This window comes from Megalobrama amblycephala, linkage group LG4 (genome assembly GCF_018812025.1).
Source record: "Megalobrama amblycephala isolate DHTTF-2021 linkage group LG4, ASM1881202v1, whole genome shotgun sequence".
NCBI lineage: Eukaryota > Metazoa > Chordata > Actinopteri > Cypriniformes > Xenocyprididae > Megalobrama > Megalobrama amblycephala.
This window is the reverse complement of record NC_063047.1, coordinates 12,289,564-12,313,201: the sequence shown is the minus strand read 5'-3', so window position 1 is coordinate 12,313,201 and position 23,638 is coordinate 12,289,564. Positions and strand designations below refer to the sequence as shown.

General features: G+C 36.9%; 2 protein-coding genes across 8 annotated transcripts; both read right to left on the bottom strand.

Moving 5' to 3' along the window:
• Positions 1-1,408: 1,408 nt before the first annotated feature.
• Positions 1,409-16,841, bottom strand: LOC125266689 (dihydrofolate reductase-like). Of its 6 annotated transcripts, XM_048187579.1 has the most exons (6): positions 16,634-16,834; positions 16,160-16,209; positions 15,926-16,031; positions 15,704-15,830; positions 11,976-12,091; positions 9,987-10,275 (listed from the first exon to the last, which is right to left on the bottom strand). In XM_048187579.1, the coding sequence occupies exons 1-6, from the start codon at positions 16,723-16,725 to the stop codon at positions 10,194-10,196; spliced, it is 573 nt and encodes a 190-aa protein (XP_048043536.1). In that variant the 5' UTR covers positions 16,726-16,834; the 3' UTR covers positions 9,987-10,193. The 6 variants fall into 6 exon arrangements, with proteins under 6 accessions (XP_048043534.1, XP_048043533.1, XP_048043535.1 ...); XM_048187580.1 differs by lacking the exons at positions 9,987-10,275; positions 11,976-12,091 and adding an exon at positions 4,538-4,681 and having other exon boundaries at positions 16,634-16,841; XM_048187581.1 differs by lacking the exon at positions 11,976-12,091 and having other exon boundaries at positions 16,634-16,840.
• A 238-nt stretch (positions 16,842-17,079) lies between these two features.
• On the bottom strand, positions 17,080-23,214 carry si:ch211-214j8.12 (uncharacterized protein LOC100000539 homolog). Of its 2 annotated transcripts, XM_048187575.1 has the most exons (6): positions 22,993-23,214; positions 22,854-22,915; positions 22,343-22,586; positions 22,091-22,257; positions 18,123-19,285; positions 17,080-17,992 (listed from the first exon to the last, which is right to left on the bottom strand). In XM_048187575.1, the coding sequence occupies exons 3-6, from the start codon at positions 22,566-22,568 to the stop codon at positions 17,602-17,604; spliced, it is 1,947 nt and encodes a 648-aa protein (XP_048043532.1). In that variant the 5' UTR covers positions 22,569-22,586; positions 22,854-22,915; positions 22,993-23,214; the 3' UTR covers positions 17,080-17,601. The 2 variants fall into 2 exon arrangements, with proteins under 2 accessions (XP_048043532.1, XP_048043531.1); XM_048187574.1 differs by having other exon boundaries at positions 22,854-23,214.
• Positions 23,215-23,638: the final 424 nt, after the last annotated feature.

Sequence of the window (23,638 nt, the reverse complement as noted above, 5' to 3'; positions counted from 1 at the left end):
GGAAAGTCCATTTTCTCTTTTCAGTTATCAGAAATTTTAATTAGAAAATCATACTTTCATATGAAGCTTTTAGTTGAAGTCACTGGTGTGCCCTACTTTATTGCTAGGAATTATTAAAAACTAGAATACAAATGGATTAAATGACTTGATTTAGTGAATATATCATGACTGACAACATGTGGATTGATACCTTGCAGCAGCCATTTTGTAAAATGCATTTTTCATGAAAAATTGTCACTGGTATTACTGTCATTGGTGTTACCCGTTCAAAGATAAACTTTATTTAAAGCTATTCATTTAGTTCTTTTGCATAAAATAGCACTAAGATTGCATGATTCTAACTTTTCTTTCTCATTGTTAATCCTCCTTTGGGTAGATATGGCTAAATTAAGGGTTTATAGCTAAATTCAGTCCAGCGACTTTACAGACAGTTTTAAAATGCTGTTTATGATCTTTTACTGACTGCTTTCACTAAGTGTCAATGATAAGTCTTTGATTGTATACCAAGTGTAAAAATTTAGTCTCATCTACTTAATTATAGTGAAGAATAAGGATCTTTGGTCTTATATATACGTCACTGGTGATTCATTTTGTCACTGGTGTTTCTGTTTTTTGTCTGTCACATTAAATAAAATGTGTCATATGTGACATGATAATAATTTTACATTCATAAAGGACTGCATCATTACTTTTTTATAACTGTTTTTCAAATATTTTCATTGTTTTAGCAAATACATGGTTGCGAAATGAATTAACATCATTCAATCACACTTTTAAATAACCTGATTAAAATAGAAAAACACATAATCTCCTTATTTTTTGCATTATCATTATTATTCTGTAACTCTGACTGCATGTTCTGAAAAAATTGAGAAATAATATTTCATAAAAATGTTTAAAAATGCCAGAGAAGTATGGTAACACCAGTGACAAAAACATGGGTACATGCAGTCTTTAAATAAATGAACACACAAAAATAAAAAATCATTAAGCTGTCATTTATGTGTATTCATAAAGTCAAAGTGTAATATAATAATGTGGTCTAAGTTTAAATTTAAAAAAAAGAAATACATTTTAAGACAATTTGTCATACCAAAAGTGGACGTTTCTGTAGAATGACCCAGAAACAGAAATATTGTGAAATAATATTACAGTGTAAAATAACTGTTTTCTAATGTTTTTATATGTAATGTATGGCAAAGCCTGTGATGGCAAAGCTGAATTTTCAGCATCATTACTCCAGTTTTCAGTGTCACATGATCCTTCAGAAATTATATAAGAATAGATATACAAGAAAGTGAGAGTTTATATAATTGTATAAACTTTATGTATGCTAATATAAGTGAATTTATTTTTGCATTATATATATAAAGATATGCAAGAAACAAAGTATTGTTTTATTCTGCATTTATTAATGATAAATACAAGTCACAATATATTATCTGTTGTAAATACAAAGACATTGAGACATTGCAGACATAAATCAGGTTTAAAGAGACAGCAGTACATTAAACAGCAGCAACGTTTCCGTATTCTGATTCAGTGCACTAATGAGTGAGAGCACAAAGAACAGCAGTAAAGTGCAGTAAAGTTTACAATGGTCACATAAACATATTACCACTGTCCAGTCCGGAAAGTGCATTTTAGGGTGGTGGTTTATGTTTATTATGATTCATATTTATAATTCTGTTCAGAATTCAGACTTTGACTAATTGAATTTCTATATTTACCACAACTTTGATGTTTACTGACCAAAGATTTCCTCAAAATTGACCAGCTGCTTGATCTGCTCAGTTTGCATGGAGTGTCGTCTTAACAGACTCTTCTTGTTCTTGAGATCTCTGGGATGGCTCGGGGCACAGGGGACAAAATGCCTCGATCCAGGAACAATGGGTGTAGTTCCTGCCACAATGGGTGTAGTCCCTGCCACAGGCTTGCTTCCACTGTTGAGGCCAACACTGGTATTGACTTTGATATCTGGAATGGGCGCATGTGGATTAAGAGGTGGCAGATAACCAGGGCGGGTTTGTGAGATATGGTCTAGGAGTAGGGCTCCGGATCCCCTCCGCTCCAGCATCGCTGGGCTCCTCCTCTGAATGAGACTCTCTAGAGACTCTCTGGATCCAGAGAGAGTGGAGGAGCGGCTGGTGACAAGCTTGCGTTTCTCCGTGCCTCCAGTTCCTCCTCCTCCTCCAGTCTTCCCGAGGTCTTCCGAGGGTTGGCTCCCAAATTGAGGCAACTGAGAGTCAGAGCTGTAGTGGTCCATTCCAATGTTGCGGCGACGAAACACATTGCGCAGGCTTGAAACGGCCAAGTTGGGAAGACAGACTGGATCCCGGTCCATAGGAGCCATGTCTGAGATGGATGCCTGCTTGAGGTTCTGATGTGAGGAGGAGTGTGGTAGCAACTCCCCATCATAGGACATTTTTCTACTGAGCCATTTCTGTTCTTTTGTTAATTCTCTTTCTCCATCAGATGTTGTTTCAAAGGCTCTAAGCAGACCAAAAGAGTCTTTGGCGTCAATGCTTTGGTGACGAGCTACCGTCGCTCTCAATGGAGGTTGGCAACCATTGTACCCAAATGAGAGCTCCTCTTCGGGAGTGATATCTAGAAGCTCCTCAGTCAAGGATGAGGACTTGCTTTGCTGTAGGAGCAGAGAAGGGGGGATCTTCAGCCAGGGCTCTGAGTGAAGCCTCTGTAGATGCAGCAGCTTCACCACACTAGCTGCTCGCAGAGGGCTTGAATCTTGAATTAGTGACTCTGGCTTAGATGTGGGAATTGTTGGAGTGGATCCCAGGGTCTCAGATTGGTTATTGGTGGGTGGGGAGATTTGCGGGGTAGAAAGTTTAAATTCAGAGGGGAACATGCATGAAGCAGGGGCACAGTGCAATCGGTCCTCAAGATTTGGAGGTGGCGGTACGTTCAAATACTGCTTGGTCATTTGTCTTCCAGAGGGTAGTTTGTCTGTTGTAATGATAATGACTTCTTTGCCCTTGGCCTTGCAGGCATCCAGTAGTACTCTCAGTGCATCCTTGTCTCCAGCATTAACTGCGTAGACCAGAGCGGAGGAACCAGTGTGGTCCTCTAAACTAGGGTCAGCTCCACTGGAGAGAAGAAGTGACAGCACCTCGTCGCCCGTCCGCTCTATGCAGGCATGCATTAGGGCTGTCTTACCAGACTTATCCTGAATGTTGGGGTCTGCACCATTTTCAAGAAGATACCTGTTGAGGAGATTTTTTAATTAGAGTGAGCTCATAGAGAAAGGGATCAATTGCATATTAGAGTGTTCACAATAAAAAATAAATAAAAACAACTTGTAAATAGAAGTAAAAATGTAGTTTAAAACACATGTACCAAGATACTATTGGTATTCCTGTTGGCTTCAAGTGATCTTTAAAAACTTTTATGCCATTTCCAACAATGGATTCAGTGACTGATGTGGTAGTACCATAAAGTAAATAAGATATTTTTGAATACATATGAATGTTGTAACACTACTGTTCTATAGTTTAGGGTCAGTAAGATGTTTTTGAAAGAAGTCTAATGCTCACCAAAGCTAGATTTATTTGTTCAAAAATACACTAATATTGTGAAATTTTATTACAATTCAGAATAACTGTTTTCTATTTTAATATCTTGTAACTGTATGTAATTTATGTGATGGCAAAACTGAATTTTCAGCAGCCATTACTCCAGACTTCAGTGTCACATGATCCTTGAGAAATAATTCTAATGCTGATTTAAGTCTTAAGAAACAATGTTGAACACAGTTGTGATACTTAATATTTATTTATTTATCTTATTTTATTTATTTTTTGGAAACCATTATGCATTTTTTTTCAGGATTCTTTAATGAATAGAGAAAGAATTCTAAAGAACAGCATTAATGTGTCCTTGCTGAATAAAAGTATTATTTAAAAAAAAAAGTCTGACCCTAAACTTTTGAAAGGTGGTGTATCTTTAAAAGGTAAAACTTTCTTTTTCTTTTCTTTTTTTAAATATAATTTTTGGAGAGTCTTTCTATGACCTTGTATTATATGATAGTCCAATATTCTGATAGTTTAAGAGATTTATAGACCTTGAAACAACAATGAGGGACTGCAGAGAATCAGTTTTGTTGAAATATTTTTTCTAAAAAAACATTATGCCAAACTACTTAAGCTACTACAAACTATTTTTTTTTCTGTTTTTATTAGATTTTTTGTCATGATATTTTAGAACAGTTGCCTAACCCTGACTTTTTTTGTACTTGATGCACCCTCCCAAAAATCAAAATGAAATTCATTTCAGAAATTAAAAAAAATGCTCATCATACAAGAGTATGCAATTTAATTTTATCGTATTTTTTTTCCAGTTTCATTGCACAATCAGTTAGTTTAATCAACTTACAGGAGACCCACCTGATGATCTTGGGTTTTGGCACACTCTGAGCATCAACGTGATGACTTTTGCAGGCCACCATCAGTGGAGTTTCTCCCCTCTCATTGCTCTCATTAATGTAAGCCCCTCCTTCCAGCAGCAGGCGCGTCAACCTCAGGCGGCACAGATATACGGCTTTCAGCAAAGAGTTTCCACCCGTCCGCACCTCCGTTGAGTCCTCCATGATTATGTGGTGTGACTGTTGAGAGGCTAATGTCGCGTTGGCTCAGTGGATCATAGGAGCTGATTTCTTTATTGGCTTCTGTCAGGGAAGAGAAGGAGAGCATACTTTATCAGAACCAGAGAATTTCAAGGTTTTCACTTAAGTGTCTGCTTTTTGTCCAATTCATTCGCATCAAAGCAAACCTGATGTCTCTTTGACATTGAAATATTCTCTCCCTCTTCGCCTAAGAAGAATATGCTAGAGAGGTTTCCTGCTCTAATCTAGTGTCTCTCGCCATTCACAGGGTAGACACTAATATGAAGATGTTTATTATGATGACTATGTAGGTGGCATGTCTAGGTGGTACTTGACAAAAAGAAAACTGAATTAGTTATCTCATCCCCATTACATAATATTAATTACTCTTTCTTTTATATTCTTGTAATTTTTGCAGAACATATTTTCCCCAACATTCGACAGCACTTTTGGCATCATGTTGATAAACACAAAAATTAATTCCAACCTGTGCCTTCTTTTCTTTAAAAAGCAAAAATCTGAAATGTTAAGAATATGAATGGGGCCAATTTGTAAACTTTTACTCAGCCATGACAGAACTATATATATATTTTTTTTTTTCATTCGCATGACAAAATAAGACTTAAAACACTAAAATGTCCATAAAAATGATGAGAACAGCTTTACAATTCAAACAACACAAATTATAATAGGTTTTAACAGAAGGATCAATGTAAGTGTTGCTAAAATTATATTTTCTGCTTTCAAATCTTCTGAAAACCAACCCATTTACTTCCACTGTAAGTACACTGCTGTAATCTTGATTTCTGCTTTTTTAAAAGGACAGAGATGGGTTGAAATTACGCTGTTAATTAAGCTTAATTTCTAAAGTACTTTCGTGTACTTTCAAATTAGCGTGTGTAAAGTGATGTCTCTTCAGCATGTTATCCTGCACCAGACAGTCTGTTCTTATAAGAGCAAACGCAGTGTTTTTCAGTAGGCTGAAATTCAATAGCTTGAGGCAATCTGTATTTGCCTCATAGAACGAAGACATTCCTTTATACAATCTATTGTGCATGTGGCCTTGTTCTCTCAACTCAGAGTGCAGTTGCTGTGCACTCTTTATTTAACAAACGGCAAGTGCAAGACTGCCTCAGTCAGGTTTATAATTGTGAATTCACATGAGTTTAGGTAAAAGGAGTAAGGAAATGAATCTTTTTGCGTCCTCCAACAAAAACAGGATGACAACCTGGGCTGACGCTTTCATGGTAGCTTTTCTTAGCACTGAAGGCTGCATGTGACAATGCTAGATTAGAGAGTGCGTCAGCACCATGGTAAAACGTTTTCTTAAATTAAACACACACACATGAATTATAATACCTGTATATACCCAACTTTGATATTAGCCATAATTATGTCTGCCTTTCCTGAACAAGAGCCTCTCTTCTTTTTTTTTTTTTATTCTACACGTGTCATGTTTTTTATGCTAATAAGCCACTTTGCCCTGACAGTTTGTCTTTTGAAATCAAGTTGTACGGACAGGCTAAAGTCCTGATTGGTCTGGTACAAGCACACTGCCTGATGCCTGCAGGACATCTCGGTTCAAGCTGCTAATTCCTAGAACTCCCTGGGCTGGCATTTAAAACCACAGCTTTGTGTGCCATTCCCCTAGTCTTCAATCGCCCTTGGGAACAGAGAGAATTTTTAATGACAGGCCTCTCTCCCTCTGTCGCTGCCTCGTGCTAAAAAGCATGGAGCAAATGAGGCCCAAAACAGATGAGGGTGGTGATTGTTGCAGCAGCAGCGCTGAAGTGGAGCACCAAACAGACCACTCCACGCACCTGTATGCATCTGTGATTCATGCCAGATCACGCAATACTTAATTCTCCTCGCAAATGGTGGGCTGAATTTGTCCCTCTCAAAACACCTGCAGGAAAAATGAAAACGCACTCTTTGTGACATCAACTGATAAATGAATAAGATTAGTTTTTTGTGTGTCTTGATTAATGAGGGTAATGAAAGCTTCATCGCTGCGCTTTCGAGGTTTGCCAGGATCAGGAGAATAATTTATGAGCTTCCCCATCTGATATAAAGAAACATTTCCATGTCCATACAATACATTTATATGCTAAACAGTGAAAGCAGCAAACTCATTTTTTTACTTTGCATTTTGTTTCGTTTTTTAGTTAATTTGGCAAAGAATTATTTGCATGAAGTATTTAAAGCTGATCCATTTATATTTATCTATTGCAATATAATAGATTGTTTAAAATATATTTACCCAATCATACTTAATGCGTGAACTTCAGATAACTTATATAGATGTACATAAATATTACATTTTTTATACTTAATCATTTTATATTAAAAAAAAGGAATGTTGTTTTAAACATAAATGAACTTCACTTGAAAACAAAAATTATTTCATAAAAATCATCTGAGTTATCATCTGAAGATGCTATTTGGTGTTAACTATTTTTCCTCTTATTTTTATAGAATAGACCCAAGGTCAACACTAATAAAAAAGCTGTATCCACTCACATCATCGGGACTTGCACAGACTAACATAAAATGTAAGACCAACAGCTTGACAAATCTAAAAAAAAAAAAAAAAAGTCTGCAAGAAATTTTAATAAAAATTAATTTAACACATAAACATGTAAAGTATTTTATGAAAAAAAGTATTCATATTTTTAAAGGAGATGAATTTAGGTCCTTACCTCTTATAAACCAGTCACTGCCCTAGATTTCCAATAGCTTGTTCCTGTGGCATCTCATCTTTGTAAATAGACAAGTAATCCAGGAGTGAGACTAAAGCTGGAGCTTGAAGTGGGAGATGAACATGTGGAGATGTGCACTCACTGAAGGTGAATGAAAGAGTGGCAAATATAGAGGAGAGAAAGAAAACAAGTGCCTGTGCTCAAGCTACCAAGCTCACCACAGACCAAGTCCCTGTGTATCAGGAGGACAGTCAAGCTTAATAGAGCAGGGTGACGCCAGTCCCTGAACATCCAGCGTCAGTAAGCGATCGCTCCATTATTCTCACATTGCGAAGGAGAGTTATTGAACTCATATGCAGAGGTTGTGCGCAGATCCTCATTTGTTCCTAACTCTGATGTCAACACAATCACACGATGATGGCACCTATTGTGCAGTTACATCATTATGACACAACTGTCTCGCCTTTGAGGCAGCAGTTTAGCTCCTGAGGGACGTGCAGGGAGTATATTGATCCGTTTGAGTGATGCAGTCACTATTTATAAAACTGCAATGATGGCACTTAAAAAGACAATAATAAGACTCCTAATGGATTAATAATGGGGGGTTCATTTGATAGCAAAAACTAGACACAACAAATTAAAGAAATACACAGAAAAATGGCAAGTCTTAAACAGCCCTCCACTGCTCTTCTTTACCTTTTAATCTGAAATGGCAACTCACTTGCATAAGCTAATGAAGTGCAAACCCTTCTCAAATCTCTAGATACTGTTTGTACCCTGAAAATAAATCCAAGTGCTACTTAAGGTGCATGTGTTGGGTAATTGGAATTCCAGCCAGGTTTGTTTCAGCCTGGCTGTAAACATTTGTAGTACATTAGGCTGACATATAAAAACAATCAACTTAAAAAGGCTGTGCCTGATTGCAGCATTTGACTTTTTAAAATAGGGGTCATGAAGGAGTTTGTGTGGGTGAGACTGGAAGCGTTAGTATTGTGACCCATCTCTGAACTATATGATAACCTTTGTCAATCAGCCAGTCCGGGGATGAAACGCAACATGCATATTCATGAGAGTGGTCAGATCTTCAGACTGGTTTAACAGCAGACACTTCAGTTGCTATTGGATATGGAGATGAGCAGGTTGTCTTTTGTAGTTGGCAAGATGAAGAATAATTAAGTGGATAGCAGGTGTGGAAAGGACAATTTATTACTGTTAAATTTAGGTATATTGTTTACTGAATATCAGAAAACCCAAGAAAAAAATCTGATACAGATAAAAGAATACTTATTGTGACTGTGGAAAACATACACAGAGATTGGACAAAGAAATTGAAACACTGGCCAATATTGTGTTGCAGGTTTCGCACCTATATTTGCATGGCCTGGTTGTCCAGTCACCACTGATTTTACATTCCATCAGTCAGAGCAGAGTATGAACAATGAATTAGAGCAATAGCACAGCTTTACATAAAATACTGCATTACACAACATAATGAGACATATCAAAGTTCAAAAGAGGACAAATTGTTGGTGCGTGTCTCACTGGCTCATCTGTGACCAGGACAGCAAGTATTTGTGGTGTATCAAGAGCCACGTTATCCAGGGTAATGTCAGCATTCCACCATGATAGATAAACCACGTCCAACAGAACTAAGAGGAAGCTGTCTAAAAGGGATGTCCAGGTACTAACCCGGATTGTATCCAAAAAACCCACAGCTGCCCAACTCATTGCAGACTTAAATGCGCACCTTGACTCTCCTGGTTCCACCAAAACTGTTCCTCAGGAGCTCCAAAGAGTCAATATTCATGGTTAAGCTGCTATAGCCAAATATTTGGTCACTCGTGCCAATGCCAAATGTCCGTTTCAATGGTAGCCAACAGTACAAATCTTGGGCTGTGGACAATGTGAAACATGTATTGTTCTCTGATGAGTCCATGCTTAACACCCAGACGGTCACGTACCCAATATAACATGGCATTCCCTATGGTGCTGCAATGGGCACAGTTCCAAGGACTACCGAACCATTCTGTAGGACCATGTGCACTTAAGGGTTCAAACATTGTACCCTGAAGAGTGTGCTGTGTATCAGCATGATAATGCACCAAGCATACAGCAAGACTTATGAGAGAGTGGTGCGATGAACATGAAAGTGAAGTTTAACATCTCCCATGGCCTGTACAGTCACCAGATCTAAATATTTTTGAGCCACTTTAGGGTACTTTGGAGGAGCAAGTCAGAAAAAGTTTTCCTCCACCAGCATCAGATAGTGACCTGGCCACATTCTGGAATGGCTCAAAATCCTTCTGGTCACTGTGCAGGACTTGAATCTGTCATTCCCAAGATTAATTGATGCTGTATTGGCCGCAAAAAGGAGGCCCTACAACATACCAATAAATTATTGTGGTCTAAAACCAGGTGTTTCAGTTTCATTGTCCAACCCCATTTAAATCATTGGGAAAAGACCACAAATCAGCAGAGACCTAGCCATTAGCCTCCATGAAAAATAACTGAGCTATTCTTGTGCTCATGGGAGATTGAATCTGGCTGATTTTACCCCCTTTTACCCACTCTCTTTCTTCCCATGATTTTCCATCTATTTCCCACTATGTATATGTAAAGCTGCAAAAGCCCACACATATGAATTTGAAAGAAAATCATCAAAAACATAATATCTTTTAATTGTCCTAGACTTTTTGATATTTTTATTAATAAAGAAAGTGGACAAGAGATATGAAGTGATAGAGAGGAGAAGGGGTGATAGGGTCAGGAAATTACACAGACCTAATTTAAAATAAGGTCTCCCATGAGAACTTCATCACGCAACATGTCAGAGCCCTCGCACTACCCACCAGGCCACGTCTACTTAAAAGTTTTTCTTAGTGGTCGGCACTATCATACACTTCAAACACATATTGAACACCATTCTCATCCTGTAAGCCAGTGGGTACACCCGGGAATCTGATCAGAAGGACACAAGAAAGAGAAACAGAAGGACAGAATAAGACATTACCAACTTGTTATGTCAGGACTAATTCATGCACTGTCATGCACTGCTACTAAGAACATAAGAAAAGAAAACCTTTCATACAAAACACAATACAGACACAACACAATTACTTAACATGCACAACATAGCCTTTCACAGACAGATTCTAACTTGTACTTTCATAAATACTCAACTTTGATCCACTTGGATGGTACAGATTCTTGTTAACTTCCAATTAACATGAAAATAATAAAATCCATTTTGCTCTTTGTCAGATGAAGTGACAGTGATGAACCTGTGTCAACAACCTGTGTGCTTTTAACTTCTCTTTAAATGCTTACTATGTACCTGAGAGATGTGACATTTGGTGCAGTAAACCTTTGATGCTAGATGCCATTTTTTACATAACAAGAGAGCTTTTTCTCCTCATTGATGCAGCTCTCCTCACTATTCTCTCTGGATACACAATACAGCATTTGTCTGTTCCAGCGCCAATAAATCCATTAACTTTATTCAAGGATACAACTAGACAAATACTCCTAAACATATGTATAAAAAGGTTGTACTTTAAATGAAAGTGTTTTAAACAGTGCCGGGTTAGCCTTAGCAAATGACCTTTCTGAAGTATAACACTTAAAGTGCACATGAAATCAAAATCGACCCTATTTACTTTGTTAGTGCATATTACTAGTCTTGTGGTTAACAATTAATCTGTTCAAGTTAAAACAAAAAAAAATTGTTTGTCGCGGTACTCTTTAAATCAAAATCTGAAAAGTTACTTCCGGTCTGGAATGGCGTTCCTTCTCTGATAACGTAAGTTTGACGGCTTGGGTTGAGAACGCGTAAACGCAAGGGCGTAGATTTGGTTTCAACTTTGGGGGGGTTGAACGTTGATATGGTTGTATTGTATTGGGGGGGTTGTAACTGATGACTTTGAATATTGGGGGGGGTTACCTCCCCCCCATCCCCCCCACAAACTACGCCCCTGCGTAAACCACTCCCCTGCAACCGTTAGTCTGCTATGAGCGAGAGATGGAGAGGAGGAGCTCTGCCCTCTATTCAATATTCCGTTTCACTTGGAAATACATCACAACACTGGAGAACAGTCGTTTGCAACTTCCAGTTCACGTAGACTTTAAATGGAATTTTAATATCACCCCTACAAATCACATTGTGCTGTAAATATTTCATTATATTATATTAGGTGTTTTACCAGTACCAGATTTGTTTTACCTGTATGGCTCTTAAAAGCTTTCAAAAGCAAAGAATAGCATTAATTTCAAATATAATTAATTATATAAATGTCTTTACTGTCATGTTTACATTCATCAAATGAATGCATCCTTGCTAAATAAAAGTATTCGTGTTCATTGATTTAAAAAAAACACACACAAAAAAAAACAACTTACTGACCCCTTACTGAATGGTAGTGTTCTGTATATTTTCCCCTGCCTGCTGTCTTTGACGTCACAGCATATACACCAACAGAATAGTTGCTAATGAAAGACTTCAAAGCAGCTCTAGAGCAATTAGTCACATGGCATTTACGGCTTAGGTTATAGGCTCCAAAAACGTTTGAGCTGAGCAACTGTCATTGTGATGAACTGCAGTGGTAACCTCTCTCCATGTATTATAAACCTGTAAGCATTCAAACAAATGTAGAAGCACTCACTCAGGCAGGAGCTTGTACTTGTCCATGTTAATATCGGGTATAAATGTGTCACAGTCAAACTGCTTGAGTACCCGTGTTACAAAAAGACGCCTGGGACCAGAGCGTTCCATCACCTCCTAAAGAACACAGCACAACATTCACAAACAGTGCATGATGATTACACTGAACAAGATATTAACAGAACGAGGAGGAAGGAGTATGAAAGGAGGAAGTCTTTTGTACATTTTGCCTTGAGGCAGTTTCCATAACAACTGATTATACAGAGATCTGGACTAAACTGAGCTATACCTGAGATACAACTGATATATAAGTGGGTGTATAATGCATATTGTTGCAGGCATACTGTATAACCGGTGAAACAGCCAATTTAACCCTCAAATTAGGAAATATCATATTACTTTACAAAACAAATACAAATAAATTTCATGAAATGAGAGGAAATCGGTTGCATGATAGGAAAAGTGAAGGCAGACCTAAATTTTAAAACCTAGATTAAAAAAATATTTTAATGTACTTTGAAAGGAAGAAATCAATGGTCAATGTTCATACAAACACATGGAATGACCAAAAGCCATACAATTATATGATCATTAGTAAAATTGTAACACAAGACCACTGTAAGGAGTTAGTAGATATGTTTCCATCCAAAGTTGTGAATTTAACTTAAAGGGTTAGTTCATCTGAAAATTAAAATTATCCCATAATTTACTAACCCTTAAGCCATTCTATGCCATTCTATATTGTATATGACTTTCTGCTTTCGGTGTTACTGTATATTAAAAAAATATTCTGGCTCTTTCAAGCTTTATAAAGGGAGTGAAAAAAGCGATTTTGAAGCCCAAAAAAATCATATCCATCCAACATAAAAGTAATCCATATGGCTCCAGGGGGTTAATAAAGGCATTCTGAAGCAAAGCAATGCATTTTTGTAAGAAAAATATCCATATTTATAACTTTATGGACTATAATCACTGGCTTCCAGTAACGTCCGTTCCAACGTATGTAGGAGTAGCGCAAGCTTAGGTGAGAGCTGACGCCTCTCGCAGTTCAAACAAATAGGGCTGGGCAACAAACTCAAGCTCCTCTGACATTTCTCTTTAAAAAAATATTATTTTATACTTCTAATTCATGACCAGTGTTTTGTTTTGCTCTACCCTCGGCGTTTCCGCGTTTGTCAATACATCATGGATCAGTTAAAAGTTTCCCTCTTTCACTTACAGAAGCGAGTGATTCTAGTTTATAAAGTCATAAAAATGGATATTTTTTAAAAAACAAACAAACAAACAAACAAAAAACGCACCACTTTGCTTCAGAAGGCCTTTATTAACCCCCTGGAGCCGTATTGGATTACTTTTAATATCTTTGGATTACTTTTAATATTGTAAGTGCCAGGATATTTTTTAATATAACTCTGAATGTGTTTGACTGAAAGAAAAAAGTAATATACACCTAGGATGGCTTGAGGGCGAGTAAATTATGGGATAATTTTCGTTTTTGGGTGAAAGAGCAAAATTGGAATGTAGCATAAAACATTTACGAACAAAACAGCATTTCCATCCTGTGTTCAAAAGAACAAAATCATCACTTCCTGGGAAATTGGTGCATAATATCTGTAATAAAAATGAAATGTTCTGCAACTGGGGATCTTTTTTCATACAACATAAATGACAAAACGCAATAATCTTGCGTCCAGATGCCTGGTGTTTGTGAATGCGATCAAGCAAGACGCTTCTGGGAGGGAATTGAACCAGTGGTGTAGTCTAGTTTTTTGTAGTGAGTATACTGTGATTTTTCCCTCCCAGCCTCATACTCACCCGACCACATAAGCACCACCACACTCACTAATGCATATAGTATGCAGCTGATCTAAGCTACATGTAATTGAGAGCATTCTGAAAGACTGCTTATGTATGTGTTATCAACATGTCAATTTATAAGCAACAAAAGACTTTAACATCCAGTGACATTTACAGCTGAAGAGACTGGACTGATTTTCTACTGTTTAGTGTCAATCCCCATCTAACTCAGCCAGTTAAGATAGCCGATGTTATATCAATATGGTCCCTGGAGCACAGGTTTTTACAGCCGGCAAGTTTCAATACACATTTAAGAGTGCAAGTTGCAACTATTATTACGAAATGCTGGGTTAAAAACAACCCAAGTTGGGTTGAAAATGTACAAACCCAGCGATTGGGTTAAATGTTTGCCCAACCTGCTGGGTAGTTTTATTGAACTCAACTATTGTGTAGAAATTGCTGTATTGCTTGCTAAAAATGAACCAAAAGTATGCTGGCAATTAGCATTTATTAATATTAAATATAATAATTAATCAAAAAACGTATTAAACTTATTAAACTGTTTATTAATAAATGTTCATCTTTTGATTATTATTGTTGATTAAAATTATATGTGTCTGATTTTTAATTTCCAACATATTGTGGGTTCATTTTGGCCAGCCACAGTCATTTTTAAACAATAGTTTGGTTGCATAAAACTGGCCAGCAGGTTGGGCAAACATTTAACCCAAGTGCTTGGTTTGTCCATTTTCAACTCAACTTGGATTGTTTTTAACCCAGCATTTTTTAGAGCGTAACAATAATGGAAAGATAAGGCTTATCAGTATGTCACAATATCACCCCATTTGGACTTTGTTTTCTGTTTTGCACCATTTCCTGCAAGTCTGTCATCAAAGTTCACTAACTTGAAATTCGATTCAATATCAGTTAATTTGGATATACTGTATATAAGTATGGCAAATTTTCTTAAGAAAAAAATCTCTTAACTAATGCTGTAAAATATATATAGGAATCAGTTGGTACTACATTAATATTGAAGGTTAAAATTAACTGATTTGTAAACAAACTTAAATTACACTTAAGGAAATTTTTGTAATAAAGTTATAATAGGCCTAGCTACTAACTTTAAAATTATTTCTACTCCAATTCATTTTTTAAAATATAAAACATTTAAATGGTGGCTGCCAACTTGACAGATTTATTCAAACATGCATTATATAGGCTATTGAAGAACATTAAAAATTATAATTAATATGTAATATGGTGCATATATTTAGCTAAATGCTGCTCTCAAGAGTTCATTTTTCTTTCATGACGTTATGTGACATTGTTTACAAGCTGTTTTATTAACGTCTTTGCGCAGTTGAAACACTGATTACGCGAAAGTGTATATATATATGCTGAGCTGACTGTGACAAGATGGCCGCCAGGTGCGGACGTCGACCTCCATTGGCCAGCAGTGCGGATGAGACATCTAGCCTTTATTATGTATATCTATGGGTATACGGCGTATCACATAGACTACACCACTGAACTGAACCAAATCATTCTGATGACAAACTTTGACTCAGGCATTTCAGAATGACCAAACCAACATTTGAGATGCTGTGCAATGAAACTGGTCTGCTGGTTAGTCCAGTTATTCAATTACATCCACTGCTGAGGCAAAGGCACATGAGTTTTGTGCTGCACATCAAGGGAAGGGATTCGTCCGCCTTAATAGCAAATGTTTTAATTTTTTGGAATTTATGTGCATCTTGGCATTTCCATCCAACGTTTTTTTTATGTGATATCCCAACATATTTATAAAAATAGGTGAATGGAAACATAAGTAATGACTGTTATAAGGGATTTGATACATATTTAGCTTGTTTATACTTTTAAATTTTCCTGTTTCTCAAAAGAGATGCTGAATTGTGTCATTTTACCAACCTTGTACAGAGCACTGCCGCCAATTATCCAAACTTGGTCCACTTGTTTTTCAAGCTCAGAGCTGTCTAACAGATGGAGAGCTGAATCCAAGTCTGAAGCAAGGAAGTGAGCTCCCTCTGGGGCTGTCCTGTGAGGTGAGTGATAGAAATTAGGAAAACAAATATGTATATGTGGCATAGCGGTCTACAGTAAGGTGAAATAAAGTGCAAACATTTAGATTACTTGAGCTCTCTGCTGAGAACTATGTTGATCCTGTTCTTTAGGGGTCTGTTTTGTGCAGGAATAGAGAACCATGTCTTTCTGCCCATGATGACCACATTCTTTTTATCTGTCAAACAACACAGAGTGAATGCAAAATAAACAATAAAGTGTTTCTAATTTCTGAAATAACAAATAAATTATGACAATAAATAAGACAATGTAAGAGGCATGACAAATATGAGAGCATATTATTACCCTCAACTGAAGGGGTCATGGTCATCTTCTGAAAGTGCTTGAATTCATTACTAAAAATGTAAGAAAGAAGAATCAAAGCTAATGGTTGAGATATATTTTGAGGCTTGTTTTGTCTTAAAGGTTAGGAATATGTCAGGTGTTTTTTCCCCCTGCAGGACAAAGGTCAAGCTCTAACTTAAGACCTGTAAAATCATAAAATGTTCGATTTCATATAGCTGTAATGTTCTTTCTTCTACCATTCTGTTATACCATTCATATTAATGTATGCATAGTCATTCTGAAAAACTGTCATGACATCGATTTATATAGATCACTGCAAACGTGTTACATCTTATAGCTGTTGCAAAATACAAAACTCATGACACGGGGCCCTGGAAAACAACCAAACCTTTTTTTATATATAATATTATTGTACCAATATACCAGAACATTAGCTGGAGAATTAGCAACAAAAACGAGTGCCTTGTCGCTCACCTTAGTCTTATTGGATGCCATGGTAGATTTCCATTTCTACCTATTCCCATGTCTGGACAAACTGCTACAATACAGTTGAGTATTCGAGACATTACTGTGCTGAATGTAAATAACAAGTCAAACGTTAGCTAGTAAGCACTGTCTTGTCTTTCTCCCGCCAGAGAATTTACGAATGAGCACGTAGAACGCTTGGCTCATGAATATGCACGACGTTACGTGACGCTCGTAAACTGATTTGCTGTAGGACTACGTTGACGCTAGTAAATTGTCCAATGAGCTTATTCTATTATTGTGAAGACGTCGGTCCTCCCGCCTCTTGTCTAATAAAAGTAGCCCATGAAAACGAGTGCACAGACTGAAAGCAGCGTTTATGTTCACCCTTAGATCAAATTTCTAGGTAGGCTACAATTATATATTTGCAGTGGAAAATATAAATACGACATAAATTAAAAGAGTAACGTTACAATATTTTATTGGTACACGTTCATCTTTGCTCAACAATATTTTATTATTATTTATTACACATTTATTACATAAGATCAGAGTTAAAATAAATGTAAAAAAAAAAATAAAAAAGATTGTGGTACACAATTTTAAATCTCAAAGGCCATAAAAATGGGCCTACATGGATAGAAAATGGACAGGACAATTGATAAATCTAATAATGAACAGTGCATGGTAATTTTTGTAATGGTATCAAACTATTTTATCCATGCATCTTTAATTAATGATGCACATTATGTATAATGTATAACTGGATTAAATGCATATTATATTCATAAATGTATTTTCTAGAATATATCAGTTTCATAGAATAATCCCACAGAATTTTTTTTTTTTTTTTTGGCAAGGCCAGTGTGCAAAACAAGGAAGGTGCCTGTAAAAGACTACATGAAAAGAACATAAAAATATAAATCGAAAATCACATACTATTTTTCAATCTCAGCATGGCCTTTTCTTTCCCCAGCTCATGTCCATGTTATTTGCAGTGTGTGGCGCCTCCTTTTGGATTTGCTTTGTAACTTTGTGATATTGCTCAAAGTCATTGCCCAACAGCCACTTAAATCCAAATGGGATAAGCGCCTACAAGCGTTTACAATATGTACTACAGTCTCCATAGTGATATCTGAGCGGTTCAGACTAACAGATCTAAGGCAGTGTAGCGGGGGACTGTCTAGGGCCCCGAGGGGTTTGGCCGGATGATTCAGGACAAGTTTGAAAACAGGGTCCAGTCGACAGGGAACAGCGATTAGCGAGAGCTTCTGAAGGAGTGAAGCACCCCTAAGTAGTGCCCACAGCACTCCCTTTAGAGACCTCCAGCAGAATGCAGGCTTCATTTGTTGTTCATCCAATGAAAAACTGTTGGGAAAAAAAGAACACTGAAAGGTAAACCATATTTAGCAGATTTGATTTTAATGAGAAAGAGGGTCCGCATGAAGTTTAGCAAGAATTAAAGTATTTATTTACTTAAATATTTAATTATACTTACTTTAGTGTTAAAGAGCGAAGGTGTGGAAGGCATGGCAGATTAGAAAGAAGGCCTTCATCTTCACCCTCATCCTCTGCATCATCATCATCTCCATCTAAATTAGTGCTGGGTGGGTCTAAATGAACAGTGAGAGAGGTGAGTCTGGGACAGGCATGAATGAGCTCCAGAAGAGGAGTATGTCCATCAGCTCTGATCCCTTCCAAGGTGAGCGAGAGCATGTGTGAGCCTGCGGCTCTCAGGGCAGGAACCACATCAGACAGAAGACCAGCAAACTGTAGAGAAAGAGAGTGTAGCTGTCCAGAAAACCTACTAAGTCCTCTGGCTAAAATTGTTGCCTGTTCGAAGTGGTCAGCATTCCCATGACCGTTACTCTGGAGACAGTCCAAAGAGAGGACATGCAGGTCAGGGCAGATCTTCCCTACTGCCTCCAAAGTATCCAGAGACACTCCTTGTACATCCTTAAGAGATGTTGTCACACTATCCCTTCCTTTACAATCCCTACTTCTACATCCATCTTTTCCATAACCCTCTCCTGAAGTCTCTGTCCATTCATTTATCCTTGTAGTTTCACTAGAATCCATGTGACTCTCCTCTAATGATAACCATTCATCTATTTTTCCTTCCAAAGTAAAACTCTCAACTCCATCTGCACTCAGTAAACTGCTGTCTTTCAAGCGATCTTCCTGTGTCCGCTTCGCCCACATGTCTTTAAGGCATGGCACACCTTCTCTACTAGTGAACTCGTCTGTCACCTCAAACTGTCTGTTCTGTATGAGAACACAAGCCTGCCCCAGTCCCTCCACTGCCAACCTCTGAAGACCGGGCAAGCTAAGCAGGAGGAATGCAACTGCAGCTACTGCATTTCTCTCGTTTTCTGCTAAACCAATATCCAAAGCCAGCAGACTTCTGAAGGTGTTTGAATTCTTTACAAGGGGTTCTTGGTAAGCCAGAGGCAGTAGGCCTGCAGGGGTGATGTGAAGGCACCGTGATACATCCAGGTGTTTCAGCTTGGGGCATTGGCGGCAAACCACTGATATCACTCTCTGATCACACAGAGTTCCAGCTAAGGAGAGGGAACGGAGATGACGTTGGCTGCCCAGGAGCTCACACAGCACTGATGCAGATATATTCTGTGCGCCACTAAGATCCAGAGACTGAAGATTCTGTGCAAGACCGAGACAAGTGAGTGAACGTAAGAATTGCAAGAGCTTTGTATGTATTGACAGGCAAGACTAACAACATTTACAATTTGTTTGCATGTTATTACAGTGTTTGCAAGGCAGCATTTTACTAACATTCCCCAAATATTCTGGGGTGCATTTCCCATACAACGATGTAACTCACTGCTTCACGACCATAGTATGATGCATCACTGAACAAATAAACTAGCTAGTCACGACTGTTATCCAAAACCGTATTGTTGCAAACCTGTCGTTCAGTCACATTGGTGGAGTAATAACTTCTTTAAATTAATCTGTTTGATTTCGAATTAATGCCAGGTTTTTTGCTATAAATTACGGATATGGAATCTGAGTACTAATTCTCATTTTTCTCAGTTATTTTGCTTTATTTCCAGATTCAATCATAGGCTTGTTCTTACGTACTAGAGCAAGTATGCTCATGTGCACTCTTGAAAAATTATGTAAATGACATTTGTATGTATGCAAAATAAAAGATATAGATTGGCTGGCTTATTTTGCTCAAGATAACTATTCATTAAGTCCATATATCATAAAAACAGAAACTATGCTTCTAACCACGGCTGGAGAGCTGTTGTTCCAACCACACAAGTTTGCAATGCAGTTTGTGAATGTTCATTTGAACTGTAGTTTCGGGAAACACCAAATTATTGAACTATGTTAGTAATGACGGAATTTGCGATATTAGTTGGCTAACGATGCTTTTGAGAAATGCACCCCTGGCTAAGGTAGATAAGGGTTTGTTCTATTTTATTATGTTAATTACAATATATACATTGCTGTTCAAAATTTTTTATTATTTATTATGTTCTTAATAATTTTTTATTAAGCAAGAATGCATTAAATTGATTGTGACAGTAGACTTTTACATTGTTCCAAAACAAATTCAGAATCCAAAAAAAGAATCCAGAAAAAAATGCATCATGATTTCCACAAAAAATATTAAGCATCACAACTGTTTTCAATCTTAATAATAAGAAGAAATGTTTCTTGAGCACCAAATCAGCATATTAAAATTTCTGAAGGATCTGGAGTAATATTTTAAAGCTGCAGTCAGCGATTTTTCCTCTTTGTCGCCATCTCTGTTTGAAACCTGCGATTGCAGTCATATGCGGAATTGTTATCGTTACGTGCGTTGTGCATCGGCACAGCTCGTCAGTGAGGATGAATCTAATGTTTGCTGTCAATCACTACATTGGTGTGGATACTGTACTTCAGAATCACAGATTCTACGTCTTGAAAGTATGACCAATATGAGAATTTTCACTGGAAAATATCAGCATATACAGTAAGTAACATTTCTGCCACTTTTGTTCTGACCAACTGAGGAAAAAAGCATTAGGCTTACAAATAAATTGTGCTGCCAAAGATGATTAAATCTAATGATCGCTTAGTTCGGATCACGTTAAACGGTGCAAATTATTATTACTGATATACTTTGTTCTCAAATTGTTAATGTTAACAACATCAGCATTGCGTGACTATCCCTGCGTCTCAATCAGCTCCCTGGCTTGTGAATCACTATATCATGTAAATGAATGCGGCCTATTCCCTGATTAGTGCCCTGACTACTGAACTAGGGAGCTGATTGAGACGCACGCTATATGTATTTAGTGTATATTAGTGTTACCTGTAGATTTCAATTTCTGTAGCCACTCCACAGTCCAAAGTCTTTTGCTTTTTGACTACGGGTGAATCTCCACCCGTACTGTCAGATTGACGTTTAATTATTTCAGCTGCTGTGAGAACAGACTATAAATGATCCGCCACAAGCAGCATCCTCACATGATAAACCAACTTGCCTGGACTCCTTTTTTCTGTTTACAGACGTGACGCAATGACGCAAAGATGCTCGAATGCTCGAATTTCCCGCAGAAATCCACCAGGTCGCTCTTATTTTAAAACATTATTATAAGCTTACCGTTGTGAATCGGGCTAAGATAAGGACTAAGGAGATAGTTTTGAACACTGGCTGGTTATGTACTTGCTCAAAAATTGATTTTGGATCATTTTTAACCAAAAAACGTTATGGACTGCAGCTTTAAACTGTAATATTTCACAATATTACTGTTTAACGGTTTGATCAAATAAATGCAACTTTGGTGAGCATAAGAGACTTCTTTCAAAACACTGAAAAAAATGTTACCAACCCAAATTTTTGAACAGTATTATATATTTTTTTATAATATTAATATTTTATATATATATATATATATATATATATATATATATATATATATATATATATATATATATATATTATATATATATATATATATATATATATATATATATATATATATATATATATGCTTTGACACATTTAATCTTTAACATTAAAGTTGAAAAATATTCCACTGACATATAAAAGATTGTTCAGCATTCAAAATTTAACCAACAGTGATGTTATTTGCATACTGAATTTTTTTTATCTTCCTTGCACATATTTAACCAATTAGTTATGGCTTCCACTGCACAATGATTGTGATAAATTTTGTGTGCAACCGACTGAAAACAAGATGTGTAACAACAACACTATATTATTTACCAAAGCTTACCTAAAACTTAAAACACTGCTGCTTTTCAGACAGTTATTCACTGATGGAAATTCAGATCTAATTGGCGTATCTGGTGTTTGCTGTCTGATAAGAGTGACTTTAAATTAAGTTCACCGAAGCCTTACAAGCACATCTGTATGTCTGTGCAAACTTTGTGCAACTACGAAATATAAAGAGGGTGTGTGTGTATGTGCGTGTGTGTGTGTTTAACCTGGCAGCGTATCTGAATAAGGGAGCAGAGGTTGGCATTGACGAGGCTGCATGCAGAGGCGAGGGACAGACAGCTCAGCTGCGGTAGGAGAAGGAGGTGCAGGGCCGAACGTGTCAACAAATTACGCGAGGACAGGATGCACAACAGCTCTTCCAACAACTCACCAGCTGAAAGAGAAACACACAGATCAGATAAATACTTTGATAAAGACTTGCACATATCTACACATGTACAAATCTTTGCAATACTCACGTAATGAGCTGAAAGGACCAATGACGTATCTGAAGAAATACTGGTCCATGTACTTTTGGGCATAATCTTTCACCCACATCTCCTTCATGTTCTCGGCTAGGCTTTGAAGACAAAGGCCAATCAGTGTGGAAGGTTTGTCCTCATCCTCAGTCCATTCATTCTTGCGTTTTTTCTTCTTCTGACCTCCCCTCTCTTTTGGGGGTTCGAGTTGTCGGAACAAGGGCATATTTGACCCAGACAGTTACTGACATAGATAAAGACAATAAATGCATTAATCATGACATGAAGCACAATGGCCTTACGGAGCCACACCTCACCTGTAAAGATCTGTGTTGTTTTTAAGAGTTTAATACTCATAAATATTACAGAAACCCTATATTAAAACTCACAATTTACCAAAATACAGACTGAGTAAATAGTGAAAACAGCAAATGCTGAATGATAAGCTGAAAATATCAGTTTTAAATAATAGTAAATAAAAAAAAATAGGTCCAAGTTTGAAGGACATTACCTTAATTTTGAGTCTTAACACAAGTCCATAAGTTTGAATGGTCCATAAATGTATTATTGAGGCTGCAATAACGAGAAATCACTGAAAATGTAATGTCACTTACAAATGAAGTAACGTACAGTAATTCAGCAAGACGGACCTTTGCTCTAAATGTCTAAACACTTTCCTCGCTCCGTCAACAACGTGTATTTTTACAGGTTTGACAAATTCTGCAATTTTGTATGAGTAAACAGTCGTCTGAGTTGTTAGCAAAAAGTAAACAACTGCTATTTCTCCTTTCCCTGTTTGTGAAGTGTGATGAAGAGTGAAATACAGCTGAAGTTGAAATCGGAACTTCCGTGTAGCACGAGCGCTCCCTAGTGATTTGGAGATCACTTGTGTTGCACTAGTTCAAGTAGAAGAAAATGAAGCTAATTGGATCATGTTTGTTGTACACCGTATTTATTTTCTCTTCAGTTCTGTTCATTAAATATTATTATATTGTTTTGTTTTCTTAAAATAGTATCTTTCTATAATATATTATACAAATGTCTGTCTGTAGCACTTTGTGTCGATATTTTAATATACCAGGGATATATAGGACAATTCTACTGTATATAGAATAAGGGTGGTTGATGAATAAAATGTCAATGAGCTTTTTTCCTGTCAATATTAACAATTTCAATTAAAATTTAATTGAATGCAAAGTGTATAACTTTAACTGATTACCACTTCTTTTAGGTTGTTAATAATTTTAAAACATATTCATGCCTTCACTGGTTTAATGGTCCAGCAAAATAAATAAT